Source organism: Myotis lucifugus, unplaced genomic scaffold (genome assembly GCF_000147115.1).
Source record: "Myotis lucifugus unplaced genomic scaffold, Myoluc2.0 scaffold_258, whole genome shotgun sequence".
Taxonomy (NCBI): Eukaryota; Metazoa; Chordata; class Mammalia; order Chiroptera; family Vespertilionidae; genus Myotis; species Myotis lucifugus.
Genome location: NW_005871306.1, coordinates 1,523,980 through 1,543,259, shown reverse-complemented (window position 1 = coordinate 1,543,259; position 19,280 = coordinate 1,523,980). Strand labels below are relative to the sequence as shown.

Here is a 19,280-nt window from a genome sequence, read left to right as displayed (position 1 = left end):
ATTCAAATCCTTCTCCTCCCGGTTCCCCAACATGGACTCCTCTCCTCACTTCAGCTCCCACACCTGCAGGTGGGGTGAACCCCAACCAGCCCCCCCATCCCCACGGCGTCAAGGCCACACCTGACCCCGGCCCGTCAAACACAAACCCGAGGCGAAGAGGGTGCACCGAGCAGCTGGCAGGACCGGCCTGGGCCCCTCGGTGCTCGGTAAGAGGGTGATGGAGGGAGACCTCGGCCTGGGTGCCCGGGGCCCCCACGTGGGCAGCGCACCCTCCAGCTCGGCCTCCGAGGGCGCTGGCCACCCCCTCGGCACAGGCGGGGAGCGGGGGGCGCCAGGGGGAGCGGGGCCTCGCCGCCGGGACGGGGAGCCTCCCCCGGGCAGGGCCTGGCCTCGGCACCCGGGGCTCCACTCCCGGCTCTGCCCCTCTCGGTGCCTCCCCGGGAAATCGGGGTGCACAGGCTCTGCCCCCCTCGGTGCCTCCCCGGGAAATCGGGGTGCACAGGCTCTGCCCGCAGGAGTGAGGGGGCGTCACGTGTGCGGGCTCCCCCACCCGCAGCTGCCATTCGCTCCTCGCCCCCACCCCCATTTTATCTTCCACCTCCAAGAGTCTGGGAGACTTACTGGAGGGCAGACCCTAACGAGGCGTTCAGCAGGATTTGGGAAAATGAGAAATAAGGAAACAAGTCAAAGCTGCGCTGGAACCAGCTGAGCTCCGAGCTGAGTCACCGCCAGGCCCCAGGGGCTCGGGCTCCGCTCGCACCTGTAAGCGGGGACCTGCCCTCGCCGAGGTACGGGGAGATCTGGAGCGTGGCCGCCGGGGCCTCGGGGCGGGCGGGGCGGCGGGGCCCGGGCTCGGGCCGGACCCCAGGACGCGGGGTCCGCTCTGCTCCCCGCAGCGGCGTCCCCGGGGCAGGTGCCTCCCGACCTGGGCCGCGGCCTCCTCACCTGCCCAGGGCGGTGCAGGCGCTGCCGACCCGCGTGCCCGGTGCGGGTCAGACGTGACAACGCGGAAAAGCGCCCGGCGTGGTGGCCGGCGGACCCCCGGCTCCCCACGCCCCGTGACGCGCCAGGGCCGCGGGACCCCCGTGCTCGGGGCGCCGGGTGCGGGCCGGCCTCCCCGCGGGGCCGCCCTCAGGCTCGGGCGCTCGGCCCCGGGCCCCACGCCGGCCTCGGGGAGGAGCACCCCAGAACCGCCCGCCCGGCCCCTCGGCGGCCCAGCGCCCGCCGCCCGAGCACCCGCCCGCGAGCGCCCACTCACCGCCTTCTTCATGGTGGCCGCCATCTTGGGACTGGACCACGGCGCGCGGAGGGGAGGGCTGAGCCCGCGCGGTCCTTCCCGGCCCCCGCTCACTCCCTGTGGGCCCACAACTCCCGCAAAATACACCACCGGCTCCACATTCCCTCCTCTTGGGTCTGCGACCGAGGAGAGCGAACGCCTGGACCCAGGGAGGAGATGGGCTCTGGAAGGACTTGGTACGTGCCAGTTAAAGGGACGGGCACCGCCCTGTGCGCCGACAGAAACGGGGGGGTGTGGCGAACGGCCGCAGCTCCAGCGGCGGCCAGCAGGGGGCGCACAGCGCTGAAGGGCGGGGCGGGCCGGACCGGGGCGGGGCCTGGAGGGGATGGCAGGGAAATTCTTTTTTGTCAATCCCACAAATGTACAGAGAAACTGACCTACCTTTCAAAAGGCTAATAACGAATGGCCCTGGCAATAGTACGTGATATTGATGTGCCCCGACAATTCAGACGGTATAGAGGGGGAAGCGCTCCTATTCACCAACCTGTTCAACATTATGGAGCGATTACAGTACAACTGACACGGTGCCTTCCGGTTCCTTTTTGGGCTCAGAATCCCCGCTTGGACCAGCAAAAGGAAGAAGCCTGGGGTACAAATGAGAACAACTGGAGAAAGGAAATTCACCAACAACCACTGGAAAATGCTAACCCCGCGAGGGGTGGGCGTTGGAATTGCCACACGGAAGGTGGTTTAACACATTCCCTTACACCAGGCTGAACCCTGGCCTCCCACTGCCTGCATCCTAGGTGTGAAAATTGCATTTCACTCGACAATATCAAAACAATACTTTGTTTCGCTTGAGCTTGTAAAATCAGAGTCCTGGTGGCCTTGAGCCTACGTTTTGGCGATTGCAGCGGCTGGTGCTGGTGCTGGTGCTGGTGCTGGTCAGGCATGGCCCATTTAGCTAACAGGCCCTCTCCACAGCCCGGACAGATCCCTGCCTCACCCCAAGCTTACCTGTCAGGCCCTACAGGTGTATGAACTTGCACCCCAGACTTCTGTTCTAATGCATCTAAATGAGGAGTTTGGGACGTGCATTTGTTTGTTTGAAATCTGCACCATGTTAGATGCTATTTCAAAAAGGAAGCTGATTTAGTCATGGTACCTTACTGCTGGTACACGCATATCCCCATAAGTCATAGCACCTTCAACTGCAGCCCTAGGACAACTCCTGAGAGGTGTGTGTGTGTGTGTGTGTGTGTGTGTGTGTGTGTGTGTAAGGGGGTCAGGGGGAGGGCAGAGACTGGAGCAGAGGGCAGTGGGACTACAGAAGGGGAAAAAAATAGACAAAATGCCTTGTCCTCATGCAGCTTACATTCTAGTGATGGGAGACATACCATGGTCAAAACATCGAAGTGAATTATACAGTATGTTAGACGGTAATTACCAGCGTGAAAACTCTGTGTGGACGATGCAAGAAATCAAATACTATGTTGATTGAAACACTGAGTGGAACAAAAACTCTATCTGAATTGACATGCAGGCTACAGGATTATCCAGACGTGTCCCAGCTTCATTTAGATGCTGTCACAACACGAGAATGAACCGGAGATTTCATAGCCCTACCTACAGGAGTCTCCCCCAAACTGGCAATGTCTGCGCCAGACGCCAGCTCCCAAGGTGCAGGGGCGCCTGCAGGGGGCGCCCAAGGACCGTGGCAGTGTCCCCAGGCAGACCCCCGCCTGAGGCCACCTGGGTAGATATTTCAAAGTATCAACACAATGATTATTTTCTGAATTATTTTTTAAAATCTGTTTTAAAAACGCAGACTAAATATATTTTAAAACATGTAAAATCTCTGACTTACGGGGAAAACCAATTTCACTTGTTACAGGAACAGATCTTAAGGGGTTTAAATAAGGGAGGGAGGGAGGGAAGTGTGGAGGGAACCTTTAATATCAAATAAAGATAGATGACCATGGTGTGTTTAAAGAAATTGGAGGAAAGGGCAGAAAAGAAAAGAGAAGGTGGAGAAGGGCGAGAGATGAAGCTGGAGAGAACATGGTCCTCCGCCCGCCTCCCACTGTGGCTCTGGAGAGAGGGGAGGGGCGGGTGGAGAGCAGGTTCCCAGACCTGCAGGCCAAGGCCAGGGTGTGAATGCGAGAGGGACAGGAGGGACTGTGCTCCATCTCACTCCACATCCAGCTCCTCACCTTCAGCCAAGTGTTGTCAGGAGGCAACAGGGACCCAGGACCGATGGAAGTTCCCCGTTTTCCTAGAGCCAGTCCTCTGGATCTTTTTAAGTCTTGAGATTTTGAAAGGACTCAAATTCATTTCCAAATAAATCCTAAACCTATGCATGACCACTAGACGGAGAGCACAGGCCACCCATCCATCTGTGACCTCCCCAGGTGCACAGCTTCTGGAACGTTCTTATAACCCACTGTCTTGTTCCTAAATAAAATGGGGGATCCCCTGGGTTTTCTTAAGCAAGCCTATGCAAGTCAGGGACTTTCTAACTGCTGCGAATCAGGGACTGCGTGCCTGGAAGGCGTCCTTCCTAGGCTACTTATTCCGGCCTGTACTTGCCTCCTTCCTGTCTTGTTCCGGGGCCACCAGAGTTTCCTCTGCATCCCTTCAATATTTAATCCACCCTGGAACGCCTTGTCTGGCTATCGCTAACCTCTTCCACCTTTAAATTCTGCCCTTGTTTCGTAGTTGGCACTTTTCTAAGCCATCACTCTATACGCCTGACCGTCTCTGTCTGGTAGTTCTTTTGAGTCTTATTGTGCCGGGTAATGGAAACTGTGTCCGTGTGTATTTGATTCAACAGTTTTGTCAATTGTTTTATCATGGCCCTGTTTGAAATTCTTCCCTGTCTTTCCAGGGCACATGGGTATAATTTGAATTCCTTACCAAAGTCTAGCCCCCTCTCTGACCTGACTTTGTACCACCTTTCCCCTCACTCTCTGTGCTCCCTTCTCTGGCAACGCCGTTCCGTGGGTGCTGCCTGATTCCTTCTGCCCCAGGGCCTTTGCACTGCTCATTCTGCAGCCCTCGATGTCCTTTCTCCTGTTGTTCACGTGGGTAAATTCTACTCATCCTCAACGTTCATCCTCTCTCTCCATCAAGAAAGCTTTCCTTAAATGTATGCACCACCCACAGATAGCATCACCCCCCTTTAACATCCTTGGAGCCCTCCCTAACACATTTATTTTTTAACTCTCTCTGCCCTGTGATACTGGAGCCCCAAGAGAAATGTGCCTGTTTCGTCCTCTCTGTAATTGCAGCACCAATAGGAAGGGAGATAGATGCTTGACAAATATTAGCTAAGGAATGAATAAATACGTGAACGAATGAGACTGTGTATTTAGGGATTAACATGATTATACATATAATACAATGTGGCTGCTGGTGAGTTCACTCAGTAACAATGTGCGAGTCCACAGGGTAGTGTTTCCATTCACTTTTTATTTTTTTTCCTAGATCTGGCACTACACGCCTCACACAAATTGTGATAAACGGTGGACTCCTTGCGGGAATAGCCCCTCCTTCTTTCACCAGGTGGCGCTGTGACTCCAGACGGACGGTTTCCTTTCTCTTTGCCGCCCCTCAGGACCTGTCCGGGCTCTTGTCTACACTGCGAAGCCAGAGGGCACCACATCAGGGAAACCTCTCTCTCTTTGGACCAAAGCATCACCATCTTTTGCGAGTCTGAATTCTTACCATAATGTTTAAAGGCAGAGCATTGCCCAGAGCCCTCGATGTATGCATTGATTCTAGGCCTCTTAAAATAGGTCGTTAACTCACCTGTTTATTTCAAGGTACATGCTTACAGCAATTGTGATATTGAGAATGAGTCAGAACGGTTGCAAGGAGCACTCGAATCATATCTTTGGATCAAAATGCACATTTCTTAGTGTGACTCACTCAACAAGGATTTACTCAGAACCTCGGATGCACCTGCATCAAGCCAGGCCGCCTCTCACACAGATGCTGCTCGGAAAAGGACCGAAGAAGTGGGTGTCTTATGTCCAGGGTGTCCCCAAAAACTGCAGACACAGTTGAACAGCGGATAGCCCAGTTTTGAAAATGAAATGTATTTGAATAAACACTGCCTTTATTACTCCAAGTGTGTGTATACATTTTGGGGAGACACCCTACATTTGTGCTCACCTAGTATCCCTCCAAGTTTTTCTCTACTTGGAAATTTCCAGGTCGCGAGCATTACCCTTCCATTCTAGAAGTCAGAACTCAATTTCCTGGCATCCTTTAAGCTAGGGTGCAGACCTACAGCTCCAGCCAATCAGATTCACCAGGGGGAGACTTTGAACTAAGGGCACAAAGAGGGAGGTGGCAGGTGTGGGGGGCAAGGGGAGGACCCAGTCCTGTGCTGAGGGCAGCCTGGCCGAGGGAGCTTGAGTCCCTGAAGCAGCAGGAAGAGAGGTCCTCAGGGGAGGCCCTGGCCTCGGTGACTCAGGTCCGGAGGTGCCGAGACCCCAGCAGTGAGCAGGCCTGCACGGTCATTCAATGTCGCCCCTAGAGGTTTGCCTCCAGAGCAGATAACCCAGCCCTCACTAAGGGCCTGTGCACATCCCAACCCCCTCACCCCATCCTGCTGCCGCTGCCCCTAGCTACAGGGAGTTATGTTGTTGGACACAAAGAGCCCTAAAAAGATGTTATTTTTAGGGGGAAAAGTAAGTTATTTCTTTTAGAATAACTTTTTTTTTTTAGAGAAAGTAATTCAGCCAAGACAACCAGGAAATTCTATCTGCAGAGGTGAAATTCTATCTGAACAAAAAATCATCCTTACTACGTTGCCACCTCACACACCACTACCACTATGGACGGAGCGTATTTTCAACGCTTTCATTTTATAAGTCACATAGTCAAGTAACCTGGAGGCTGCATCGCGGTCAAATTGACACTGAGTTTAATGAAGACATGTAGGCTGACGGTGTATCAAAATCACAACGAAGCCACAACACCCCCAAAACAGCCCGGCCCCCACCAGCGGGGAATCAGCCAGCAGGGAGGACACGAGCGGATGGAAAGGACAGTCATCGGAAGAGAGAAGTGACGGTACCTCAGCCGCTGCAGGCTGCTCGCAAAGTCTCAAGGGGCACCACGGCTCCTCTCTTTGGAGACGCCTGGTTTGTTTTTGGTGCTGAGGGAAGGATGAGATTGAAGACGCACGGGAATCCTTGTCGGCCATCACTGCTGGTCCTGTGGGCTTTCTCTGAGCAGAACACCGCGCAGGCACCGAGGCCGAAGGGGGAGTAAGGAGCAGCCCCGGCCTCGCTCTGTCGCCAGGAAGACGCGTGCTTGTTTCCCGACTAATTCTCCTCCTGGCCACCTGTTCTGAGGAAACAGGTCTAAATCCAGAAATGAGCTATTTATACAGGAGTCATTAAAGCGGAGTTTACAGAGATGGAGCATTTGAACTACTCGAAGGGCTCAGAGAGGCCAGGTTCATGGCCCAGAGACTCAGTTACCACATGCCAGTCTGGAGAAGTGGTGATGCGAGGAAAGATGCTGAAAAATAGTAGGATGCAAAATCCCGATGTCCATTTTGTTCTTAAAAAGCATCTCTATAAAGGGAGGGCAAAAGTAGAGTTACAGTTGTTCATAAGGAAAATAATTATCAATAATACTGTTAATGCAATAAAGTGTTTCGTGTACTCATAACTGTAAACCTACTTTTGCCCCTATAGATATAGATGGATATACTTAGAAAAATGCAGGAAGGAAATATAGAAAAATGTTAATATATAACAGTAATTTTATATCTAGGTGTCAGGATTTAAAGGTGATTTTTTACTTCCATCTTTATAGTTTCTACATTTTTTAAAAGTGAGCATGGATTACTGTTTTATTCATATAGAAATGAATATTAATGTTAACTTACATGCAGACATGCAAGATGTAATGATAAGTGATAAAGCAAGCTATGAAGTAGACACACTGTGATTCTAAATAGAATTTTAAAATCGTCCCATAAGCTATATAGGAAGAACTATACAAAACTATTCTTAGTGGTTGTCACTGAGGGACAGGAGATGCAATTATTTTTTTCTTTTCTGTACTTCCTCACATTCCCTTTCATGTTTAGGCATTACTTTACTAGTATCTGGGAAACTTCAAGACATGGCTATGCTACCACCCTTCTCAGTGAGGAGAAAGTTAGATAGTTCTCACATTCCACCAATCGCAGGAGCTCACCCATCGGAAGCAAAGGGCTTCAATCTACATAGTTCCCCAGAATTACTGTCGTAAGACTCATAGAAGAAACAAAAAGCTCCCTGAGGTATAAACAGTTAACTGCCATTTTTTTAAATTTCTGTAAATTTAATCTTTAATGTGATGACACGCATCTCATAAAACATGATTTCTCTGAGAAATCACATTGATTTACTTAATCTGCAAATATGGGTGTTGTAGAAATTATAACACCCACTTAACCTGTCACTAAATGTATGTACTTTTTAAATAAGGAACATATTCTATAGAGCGATGTAGAAATATGTATATAGAGATGATAGATAGATAGATAGATAGATAGATAGATAGATGACAGATAGATAGATAGATAGATGATAGATAGATAGATAGATAGATAGATAGATAGATAGTCTCTTGTTTGTAAAAAAATTTCAGACTCACTGAGTCTTGTTTGTTCCAATACCTGCCCAGAATGAAGGGTGCCTCTGGCAGATTCAAATCCCACACAGAACAAAGCTTCGCTCTCCCGCACACTGAAGTTTAGAGGGAGCTGCTTTTGTAGGTGTGCATGTAAGTGAAAGCACATCGGTAAAGTGTCTTGTTCATATATTTTTTAAGTTGCCAAGGAAGACCAGAGAAGTACTACAGTACTAAGTTTGGGACAGAGTGTAGCTCGGATAAATTCTGCGTTGGTGAAGATTGAAAAAAGAAGAAAGGTCGAGACTATAATATAGGGTGTCCCCCAAAAATGTATACACACACTTTGAATAATGATAAAAGCGGTGTTTATTGAAATACATTTCGTTTTCAAAATTGAGCTGTGAGCTTAAAGTGCATATGCATTTTTGGGGGGACACCCTGTATGAGCACCAGGTAAGGACCTCAGACTGAGGGAGGGGTGAGCCGGGCCCGTGGAGTTAGGTTGTGGAGGGCTTGGAAGCCACAGGAACCAATTTGTACTTTATTATTCAGACAAAAGGGCTAAGTTGACGGTTTGGAGGAAGAAAGTGACCTGGGCACAGTAAGCCCTGGGACCCTGGGGAAGGTCAGCACCGGCCCTGACTAACCATTCATGACTCAGGTGTCTGGGCCGGGGCCTCCTGGACCCGCCCTGCCTGGGTAAGCCTGCGGACAGCACAGGAGTCTGTGTCTCCTGTCGCAGGGTTATCTGAACAGCTCTTATCACATGCTTATCTGTCAGCACTTTCACTGTAGCTTATGTTGTGATGGGTTCAAGTTAATGGTTGAAATCCTGGGGCTCCATCTCTGAAGATCTTAATTCTAAAGGAGCCACCTTCTGCTGGAAACGCTACCTAGCAGTTCTATTTAAAACAGAAGACAAGAAAACAATCGAATCCTTAGGCACCTTTTTTAAAAATCTCTAATTCGTACCTAAAGGGACAGTGCTTCCTGTCCAAGTATACCATACTGAAGACCACCCATGACTAAGTGATTGAGAGATGTGTGGTTGAATTTCAGAAGGGATTTCCTTTTCTGGTATGTACATAATATTCAATCACATTTTTCTCTTTAAAACAATTCTATTGCTTGTCTCTGGGTGGTATGATCGCAGGTGAGTTTTGTTGGCTTATTTTAAGTTTTGTCGCATTTCCTAACTGCCAGGCCTGAGCTGTGACAGCTTCAGTTCTTTCTCTGAGTCCCAGGTAAGCCTTCCTCCAAAATTGGTGACTACTTGATGGGGGTCCGATAATCCAAAGGCCACCCACCGGCTGTCCACAGGCTTACCCAGGCGGGGCGGGTCCAGGAGGTCCCGGCCCAGACACCTGAGTCATGAATGGTTAGTCAGGGCCGGTGCTGATCTTTCCCAGGGTCCCAGGGTTTACTGTGCCCAGGTCACTTTCTTCCTCCAAACCGTCAACTTACCCCTTTTGTCTCAAGGGCTCTTTAGACCAGAAGGGAGATGCCTACCTGCCCCCACACTGAGATAACATTGTTCTCCGGAGCAAAATACACCAAGCAGTTTCAAAACTTCCATGCTGCCTAAAGCTAAGCAAGGAGGCTTCGCTGAGATCACTTGAAAGAAAAACGCTTACTCATTGCAAACCCACCTCCATTTAGGTACTTGCTCTGACTTGGTCCCTAAGATTTGGAGTAGACGCCTGGGAGAAGTCAGAGAGGCCGTTGGTACCCATCCGCGTGCACCATTTATTCTGAATGAGAACCAGTATGACTTTTGTAAACGAATTTGCGTCTTAAATTCAAATGCCTAAGAGACACCAACGGGTTTATGTTCACCCAGCAGTTTGAGAAGTAAAAATACCTAAGCAATTTGAGTCTTAAGAATTCGGAAGCAAGAAGGCGATTCAGATATCCTGATGGAATGTGGTGATGGCCAGAGGAGAGGAGGTGGGGGGAAAGGGGGTTCTAATGTATGGTGACAGGAGAAGATTTGACTTTGGGTGGTGGGCACCTGGTACAATATACAGATCTTGTAACGTAGAAGATTTTGTCCCATAGAAATCCATACCTGAAACCTATATGTTCATGTTGACCAATATCACCCCAATAAGTGTAATGTAAATAAGTAAATAGATAAAATAAAAATCTATAATAATAAAAGGGTAATATGCTAATTAGATCAGACGTCCTTGGGGATGACCTTCCGGATGAAGCCAAGGCTGCGAGGGAAGCCCAGGTCCCAGGTGCCAGAGGGAAGCCGGTGCCGGCAGCCAGGGGAAGGAATGCCTACTCTTGCACGAATTTCGTGCATCAGGCCTCCAGTAAATAAATATAAACAAATGTCAGCTGGCATTTGAAGGACGCCAGCCTACTGCTGCTCTAAGTGGCAGTGCCTGCGGCCCGGTGGTGGGCTTCTGCTTTGGAACCCCTCCACGTCCCAGTTGGCCATCAGCCCCACTTTTGCAAGCCTCTGCCAAGTGCCAGGTAAATTCCCTTATCGTTGAGGGTAGCCAGGGCCAGTTTCTGTTGCTTACAACCAAAGATTCTAAATTGCCACCAAATCCAAAAGTTCAGTGTCCACCAAGCCTGGGCAGGGGCGTGCACATGGGAGCCCTGAGGCGTCGGGACCTGCTTCATTTCTCCCTCTGCTCTCTGCTCAGCTGCAACCTTCTTCATCTCTGAACACCTCCTTCCCCCTCGGCTTCAGATGTGGGACGATAATGGTCTCCCCTAACTTCTGACCAGGAGACCAGTTTATACTGAGTGATTTTTTTCCCCAAATCGCAAATCCGTGCTTCAAAGTAAGACTCACTGGTCAATGTCGACCCTCCTGACTAATCTATGGCCGCATCCACTGTCATGTTGTGCCATTGTGCCTGCCACGGGTCAGGGAGCAAAGCCATTTCCAGACCCGGGGACACAGGCATGCTCTCACAGGCTGGGCAAACACCGCCAAAGGAGTCTGCTTCATCCAAGATGCCACTATTATTGTTACCATGACTTTTTTTCTGTGACCTTCCTGGTCTCCAAAATGTAACCCAGATAACTTCTCTGCCTTTTCACCTCTACCTCCAGATTTTCCCCATTTCCTTCCTAATCTTTCACATCATAATCAGTGCATATTGAGTCTGTTTCCGCTTTCCTAGAGCTTCCATAAGTGACATGGTCCCCTTGAAGCACGTCTGCTGCCTCCAACATCTGGCTTTTAACACTCACTCACTTTTTTGTCTTTCGTGGGCTTCCTTGAGCCATGACTTTGGCAAGCTCTGCATCGGCCCCTGTGACCACTGCCTGGTGCCTGCCGCACCTCTCTGTGCTTCATAGCCGGCCAGTCAGCAGAGACCATAATGTTCATTGGTCAATATTAGGGGGTAGCCGAAACCGGTTTGGCTCAGTGGATAGAGTGTCAGCCTGTGGACTGAAGGGTCCCGGGTTCGATTCCGGTCAAGGGCATGTACCTTGGTTGCGGGCATATCCCCAGTAGGAGATGTGCAGGAGGCAGCTGATCGATGTTTCTTTCTCATCGATGTTTCTAACTCTCTATCTCTCTCCCTTCCTCTCTGTAAAAAATCAATAAAATATATTTTAAAAAATATTAGGGGGTAGTTGCTTTAGAAACTGGGCGTGTCCTTTGTGCCTTCATTGTATTGTCCTAATTAAAATGTCCGGTTGTCAGTTTGTGATGAATTTCAGCGGTAGGGGGGTGGGGTGGGAAGAGATTAACCAAAGAACTTATATGCATAACCGATGGACACAGACACTAGGTGGTGAAGGCCTGGGGTGGGGCAGGAACGAGGTAGAGGGGGTCCTTGGGGGAGGAGGGGACGGGGACATGTGTAATACTTTCAACAATAAAGATAAGTTTAACAAAACAAAAATAAAGAATGGCCTGGTTCATTTTACCTGATCCGGGGGAAAAAAGAATTGGTCTATTTATATCCCTGGGGCCATATTCATTAAAGAATATTATAGTTGGAGATAAAAGGGAGAATTGCTTGATACTAACAGAAGTAGTTCTCAAACATTTGAATTTCACATCCCAGTAAGTATTTAATAAATAGTATCATCAGAGAGTTACCAACTTTTTTTTTTTTTTTGCCAAGGAAATATATGAAACTGAAGACTAACACTAATATCAACAGCATAAAAGCAAAGACTCTTCCATTTAAAAAAAAAAAAAAAAAGGCAGCAACAGGATGAAGGAGCAATCCTCCCCAACAGAGTAGTGCTCATAGCCTGGAGGCACCCTCCTAGAACCCAGGCCCCTGAGACAGACAGACGTCCCATCAACCCTTCCCCGCAAACCTGCGTTTGGAAGCCACTCCTGGCTCCCAAGTTCCCTTCCTACAGGCAAAACTTAACCGGGTGCCAAAGATGACGCCTCTTCATTAAAACTCTCCTTTCCTGGGACTGAGGCTTTCTACAGAGGTGGGGGCCTCCTCTCTCATCCCAGTGTGGGGTCCTCCGGCGCCATGAAGTTCTAGGCAGAAGCAAAGGACGCTGCCAGGGGCCAGCACTCCACTCAGCTCTTACACAGCCACGCGTGAGCTTGGCAATATTCTCCTTCTCATCCGTGTGGAAGCCAAGACTGAGAGAGGTAACATCACTCACCCACAGTCACAGAGGCTGGCGGATTCCAGAGCTGGGATTCGAACCCAAGGACATCTGATGCCCAAGTCCAATTTCCAAACCTTTACTTTGCTCTGTTCAAATTCAAACAAGGATGCTGACAACCCACAGACACACACAGTGCATGTTAGAGAAAAGCGACTTTATGAAACCACTTGTTTTCTTTCAGACTCCAGGCCTGGGACTGCAGCGAATGTGAATAGCCCTGTGGTGTGAGTCATGGCCGCCACCCTGCTGCAGCGCTAAGCGTCTGAGTCACGTGCCCTTTACGTACAAAAAAACGCACCAGGAGCTCTATTTGTGACTGAATGGTTTTGAAATCAGGTCACCAGCTCGGGGTGTGCCGAGGAGGAATTTGTTTGTGTTGGCCAGAGGAACTGATTGTTACATAAGTGAGAGGGAATGGGTTGACAGCCTGAGGACACTGTCCATGATGAAAACAGTATGGACTCATTGATCACAAGTTTCAGGACAGGGGAGCCTGCTTGTTGCACTCCATAAAATGGCTATTTATCTCAAGGATGAAAAACAATTTCCCTCCCTCCCCATCTCTGCAGATACCTCTCAACATCTGAATTTCATTCCCCCGCGTTTATATGCAGCCTTGGCCTTGTGCAATAGAATTCTAGTTGAGTTCAACAGTAGAGATGGTTCTGCCCCTGAAAATACTCTGGACCATCTCTGAAGGCCTCAAAGCCCTTTACCAAAGACAAAGGGACTCCTCTAGGGTTCTCCTCTTTCAGGATGGTTTACCTGGCCCAGTCCACGAATAGCGACAAACTACTGGATATCCATTTCTGTTCTTCCAGGGCTTTGCTCCCAGGGACTATGGAAGTGCTTCCCAGCAGCTCCCTAGAGGTGTCAGCCCCTAGGGAAGTGTGCACTTGAAGGCTCGTATTTAAGCTTTGGCAAAACCCAGTCAGAGCTCAACAGTGCTTCCTCCAAGTCAGCAGTCATAATAAGATATGCCAAGGCAGGCTCCTGCCTTACAGGAGCAAAATAGAATATCCTTTGGGTCCAACATAATTAGCAATAATAATTCCGTCATGGAATTCCCCTGATTTTGCCCCTGATGACTTAGCCAAGTCATATCATGCAGGAAAGCATAGAATAGGGATCCATGTGATGATGTATGCTTAAAAGTTAATTATGCAACATATATGGAACCAAAGGAATTTTTCCAAAGCAAAGGAGCTTAACTTGACTTTATATCTTCCAGACTTCTTATGTCAATAATAATAGCTAGTGCTTACTGAGTATCTACCGTATAGCACAGGGGTCCTCAAACTTTTTAAACAGGGGGCCAGTTCACTGTCCCTCAGACTGTTGGAGGGCCGGACTATAGTTTAAAAAAAAACTATGAACAAATTCCTATGCACACTGCACATACCTTATTTTGAAGTAAAAAAAACAAAATGGGAACAAATACAATATTTGTATTTGCATGTGGCCTGCGGGCCATAGTTTAAGGACCTCTGGTATAGCACATACTGTCCAAAATATTCACTCATTTAATTCATGCTCTCCCTTTTCATGTGGAGATACTGTGTTACTTTAAAGGGGGCACATCTTCCCCTTGCAGATCTCTATTTTTCCAGACATTCTGAAGAAAGAAAAAAATAAAATGTTCCTTTACATATAAGGTTAGTAATTAAACATCTTTTCCAGGAACTGTGTTTTTGCTACAACCATAGAATCAATCAAATTTGACTAGTACATCTAGAACAAGTACGGCCTTTGGTCATCTCTGTTATTTCGTGGCCTATTATTTGGCAAATACTTACTGAGCACCTCAACTGATCCAAGCACAGAGAGAGGGACCAAGAATAAAAACAGCGAGAAGGACAGTGGTCCTCCTGCCTCAGCAAGCTGGCATTCACATTCCCAGATGTTAACTATAAAATGTTATTGTAACTGTGACATTAGAATAATATATGTGTGGCTATGATTATTCCCATTTCATAGATTAAGACAAGGTGAACTGACTTGGTCAGAGTGGAAATGGTAGCAGGATAGATTCTATCTCAGATCTGGCTTAAAATCTATAAAAAAAAAAAAAGGTTTTCTCATATAAAATGAAAAATACCTGATAGTATTATTACATAGGGAAAGGCAGTAAGATGCCTGGCACACACACACAGTAGATCCTCAATAAATTATAATGTACAGTAACAGTAAAATGACTCATAAACTTGAGTGTACACACTGTGTTTTTCATCTCCTTTAAAGTGGAGCACCTCTTTTAATGAAGAAACTTTTTAAAAGTTCTCCTCATGTCACTGCGTTTTCAGGGGATGTAAGATACATTTTTCCATAATATAACCTTAACTTACCAACAGGGCCGAATTCTACTCAGAAATCATCAAGCAAGTACAGGAGGCAAACAGATGTTTGCGAAGACGGTGGTGAACTGCGTTTCACCTGATGTTTTCAGTATTCCTCTTAACCTTTCTGACAGGTAGAGGAACCCCCAATTTTATGAACAGAGAAACTAGGCTCAGAGAGGTTAAATACCTTACCCACGGACACACAGCTTGCAAGTGGCAGAGCCATGGCTTCGACTCAAGCTGTCGAAACCCAAACTGATATTTTTGTTGTGTCGAGATGCTTCCTGTGTATGTGACACACAAATCATCCTCCAGGATCTGCAACAACTTCTTCCCCAGAAAACAAAGAATGTATTGGCACTGCTCTTTCTCCTTTCACTGGGAATGAGGAAATAACCAATAATCAATTGGCTATCATTTGCTGTATTGGGTGTTGGCCAAGGTAAACAGCACTAGGAGAGACAAAATTAAGAGACAATGTTTGGAATTTTAAGGAAGTTTTCATCTAATCAATCAGAGGAAGCAAGGCCCATGTAATAGAGATAATGACCTGAATATTTGAGGGCCCAATTCCTGTAGCTCTTAATAACATTAATGATAACATGTTTACTGTCTGCCAGGGACTCCAATGCTTGGTCATCTCAGAAAAACCCTGCTGGGCGGGCACCGCCTTCACCTGCACTTGGAGACGCGGGACCTGAGGCTGGTAGGGAGTTCCCCCTGCTTTGTCTGGCTCCTGGGTGGCTGAGCTGGAGAGGGAACTCGCCAGCATTTCTTTGCTAACCTGCCTTTGGCTTTATCTAATTACTAGAGGCTCGGTGCATGAAAATTCGTGCATGGGGGAGTAGGGGTCCCTCAGCCTGGCTGGCCCCTCCTCACAGTCTGGGAGCACTCACAGGATGTTCTACTGATGGATGTCCCACGGGGAGCGGGCCTAAGCCACAGTCTGGCCTCCCTCTGTGGGAGGCTACCAGCCGATCAGGTATATAGATACTTTCTGGAGGCAGCATGGACTCCTTCCTTATTTCTTTCCTCTGTGGTTGGAGAATAGGGAACTAAAAGGTGGAGACAGAACTGTGGCCGAGCCTGGGGCTTTTGTAGGCAGCAGAAAGAAGGAGAGGGCTGGGGAAAGTCTAGACATGTTTCCTTCGACTATCTTCCCTTCCTCCAGGCCCCTCCCTCTGTTTTTTCCTTGTCGTGGTGGGCACTTGGGCCTCACACCAGCGACGTGGTGTTCAGCTCCCTCACTTCTCAGCTGAACGTACAGCCGCCTTGCATTCCAAGCGGAGCTGTTTTCAAGTGACTAAAGTGCTGGGAATTCACAGCTCCTGGCCTCTCCCCTCTCGGTTTCCTCCTTGGATCGGTTGCAAAGTTCACCAAGACACCAGAGCAGCTCTGCGCTGGGGGGACACACGCAGGCAGCGCCACGTCCCAGGTCAGGGATGCAGTCAGCCAACGTCACGTCCCAGGTCAGGGACGCAGTCAGGCAACGTCACATCCCAGGTCAGGGACACAGGCAGACAACGTCACATCCCTGGTCAGGGACGCAGGCAGACAGCATCACGTCCCAGGTCAGGGACATAGCAGACAGCATCACATCCCAGGTCAGGGACACAGGCAGACAGCGCCATGTCCCAGGTCAGGGACACAGGCAGACAGCGCCATGTTCCAGGTCAGGGACACAGGCAGACAGCATCACGTCCCAGGTCTGGGACACAGGCAGGCAGCGCCATGTCCCTGGTCAGGGACACAGGCAGACAGCGCCATGTCCCAGGTCAGGGACACAGACAGGCAGCGCCATGTTCCAGGTCAGGGACACAGGCAGGCAGCGCCATGTCCCAGGTCTGGGACACAGGCAGGCAGCGCCATGTCCCTGGTCAGGGACACAGGCAGACAGCGCCATGTCCCAGGTCAGGGACACAGACAGGCAGCATCACATCCCCGGTCAGGGACACAGGCAGGCAGCGCCATGTCCCTGGTCAGAGACACAGGCAGACAGTGCGATGTCCCTGGTCAGGGACACAGGCAGGCAGCATCACATCCCAGGTCCGGGACACAGGCAGACAGCGCCATGTCCCTGGTCAGGGACACAGGCAGACAGCATCACATACCAGGTCAGGGACACAGGCAGACAGCGTCACATCCCAGGTCAGGGACACAGGCAGACAGCGCCATGTCCCAGGTCAGGGACACAGGCAGACAGCGCCATGTTCCAGGTCAGGGACACAGGCAGACAGCGCCATGTCCCTGGTCAGAGACACAGGCAGACAGCGCCATGTCCCAGGTCAGGGACACAGGCAGACAGCATCACATACCAGGTCAGGGACACAGGCAGGCAGCATCACATACCAGGTCAGGGACACAGGCAGACAGCGTCACATCCCAGGTCAGGGACACAGGCAGGCAGCGCCATGTCCCAGGTCAGGGACACAGGCAGACAGCATCACATACCAGGTCAGGGACACAGGCAGACAGCGTCACATCCCAGGTCCGGGACACAGGCAGACAGCGTCACATCCCAGGTCCGGGACACAGGCAGACAGCGCCATGTCCCAGGTCAGGGACACAGGCAGACAGCATCACGTCCCAGGTCTGGGACACAGGCAGGCAGCGCCATGTCCCATGATCAGGGACACAGGCAGACAGCGCCATGTCCCAGGTCAGGGTACACAGGTAGACAGCGCCATGTCCCTGGTCAGGGACACAGGCAGACAGCATCACATCCCAGGTCTGGGACACAGGCAGACAGCATCACATCCCAGGTCAGGGACACAGGCAGACAGCATCACATCCCAGGTCAGGGACACAGGCAGACAGCATCACATCCCAGGTCAGGGACACAGGCAGATAGCGCCATGTCCCTGGTCAGGGACACAGGCAGGCAGCGCCATGTCCCTGGTCAGGGACACAGGCAGGCAGCGCCATGTCCCTGGTCAGGGACACAGGCAGACAGCATCACATCCCAGGTCAGGGACACAGCAGACAGCATCACATCCCAGGTCAGGGACACAGGCAGACAGTATCACATCCCTGGTCAGGGACACAGGCAGACAGCGCCATGTCCCTGGTCAGGGACACAGGCAGACAGCGCCATGTCCCAGGTCCGGGACACAGGCAGACAGCATCACATCCCAGGTCAGGGACACGGGCAGGCAGCGTCACATCCCAGGTCAGGGACACAGGCAGGCAGCGCCATGTCCCAGGTCAGATACACAGGCAGGCAGTGCCATGTCCCTGGTCAGGGACACAAGCAGGCAGCATCACATCCCAGGTCAGGGACACAGGCAGACAGCGCCATGTCCCAGGTCCGGGACACAGGCAGACAGCATCACATCCCAGGTCAGGGACACGGGCAGGCAGCGTCACATCCCAGGTCAGGGACACAGGCAGGCAGGGTCACGTCCCTGGCCAGGGATGCGGGCAGACAGCGTCACCTCAGCACTGGGCGGGACCTTAGTGCAGGGCAGGCCTGGGCGAGCCTCCGCTGGGGGCGGAAGTCCCCACCTCCTGTGAGTGTGCAACCCGTTGACTGGTCATGACTCGGACACTGTAACGGACAAATGAGCATATTACCTCTTTATTATATAGGATACGGTTTCCAGAGTCAAAATTGCAACAATAAGTTGAACACAAGAAATAGTACTTGACACATCTAAGTTGTTTCTCTTGTATGGAGTTTGCAAAAACCCGGGCCTGCGATGCAGTGACGCTATGGAGTGACACTGACAGAGCACATTGCTGTGTGTGTGTTATTCCCACGGCAACCCCAGGGAGTAGGCTACTGTGATGACTCCTATTTCCATGAAGCTTGAGCTTTACTGAGGTCGGTCCCAACACCGCCCCTTCCACAGATGTGGAGAGTAAGTCTCCAAGTTTCCACAACCAGAAAGCAGGTCTAGGACTCACACCCAAGATTCACCAAAGCTTCAGAGCGCAAAACCTTGTTACTGTTGGAGCTTTTTGAAAGAGTTTTGTGTTTCCAGCACAGAGAAACCTGGCGTTGCCCTTCTACGGACTCCTCCACCCGCCCTGCCCTCATCACACACGCAAACACACAGACATCTTGTCACCGGTGGTCACTTGGTGTGAGGGCCGGAGTATAATTATCCCTTCAGGTCTTGGTAAGATTTCCCAGAACCAAGCAGGGCCTGGGCCCGTCTCAGTAACGACGGCGGGCACTTCTGAGACACTCGGGATCTCTCATCAGTAATTCCCAGCAGGATCCCTGGCGGTGACTCACAGAGACTAAGCAGTGAGCCAGGGTAGCGGCCAAGTGAGGGAGAGTGAGGGCTGGGCCTGGGCTCCGAGTCGTCATTTTGAATTTAGCTGCACCTCCTCAAGGGTGGGTGTGTGTCGATGTCAACGAAGCTTCAAAGAACCAGTGTTGCTGCCCTCTGCGATCCAGTGTAAAGTCATTGGGGACTTTCTCCGCTGGACATGAGAAA

The 19,280-nt window shown here is 50.4% G+C and overlaps 1 protein-coding gene and 1 long non-coding RNA gene across 4 annotated transcripts in view; one reads left to right on the top strand and one right to left on the bottom strand.

The window, feature by feature from the left end:
* PFDN4 (prefoldin subunit 4) overlaps positions 1-1,512 on the bottom strand; it is a 7,599-nt gene extending 6,087 nt beyond the window's left edge. Inside the window, exon 1 of one of the 2 annotated variants that reach the window (XM_014464647.2) lies at positions 1,259-1,512. In XM_014464647.2, coding sequence (XP_014320133.1) covers positions 1,259-1,282 — 24 coding nt within the window. In that variant the 5' untranslated portion in view covers positions 1,283-1,512. The remainder of the gene's footprint in view (positions 1-1,258) is intronic. The other variant, XM_006099098.3, reaches the window with a different exon arrangement.
* Positions 1,414-5,366, top strand: LOC111827975. 2 transcript variants are annotated; one of them, XR_002831723.1, is made up of 2 exons: positions 1,414-1,473; positions 4,724-5,366. It is a non-coding gene; the product is annotated as an uncharacterized LOC111827975 (long non-coding RNA). The 2 variants fall into 2 exon arrangements; XR_002831722.1 differs by lacking the exon at positions 1,414-1,473 and adding an exon at positions 2,645-2,993.
* Positions 5,367-19,280: the final 13,914 nt, after the last annotated feature.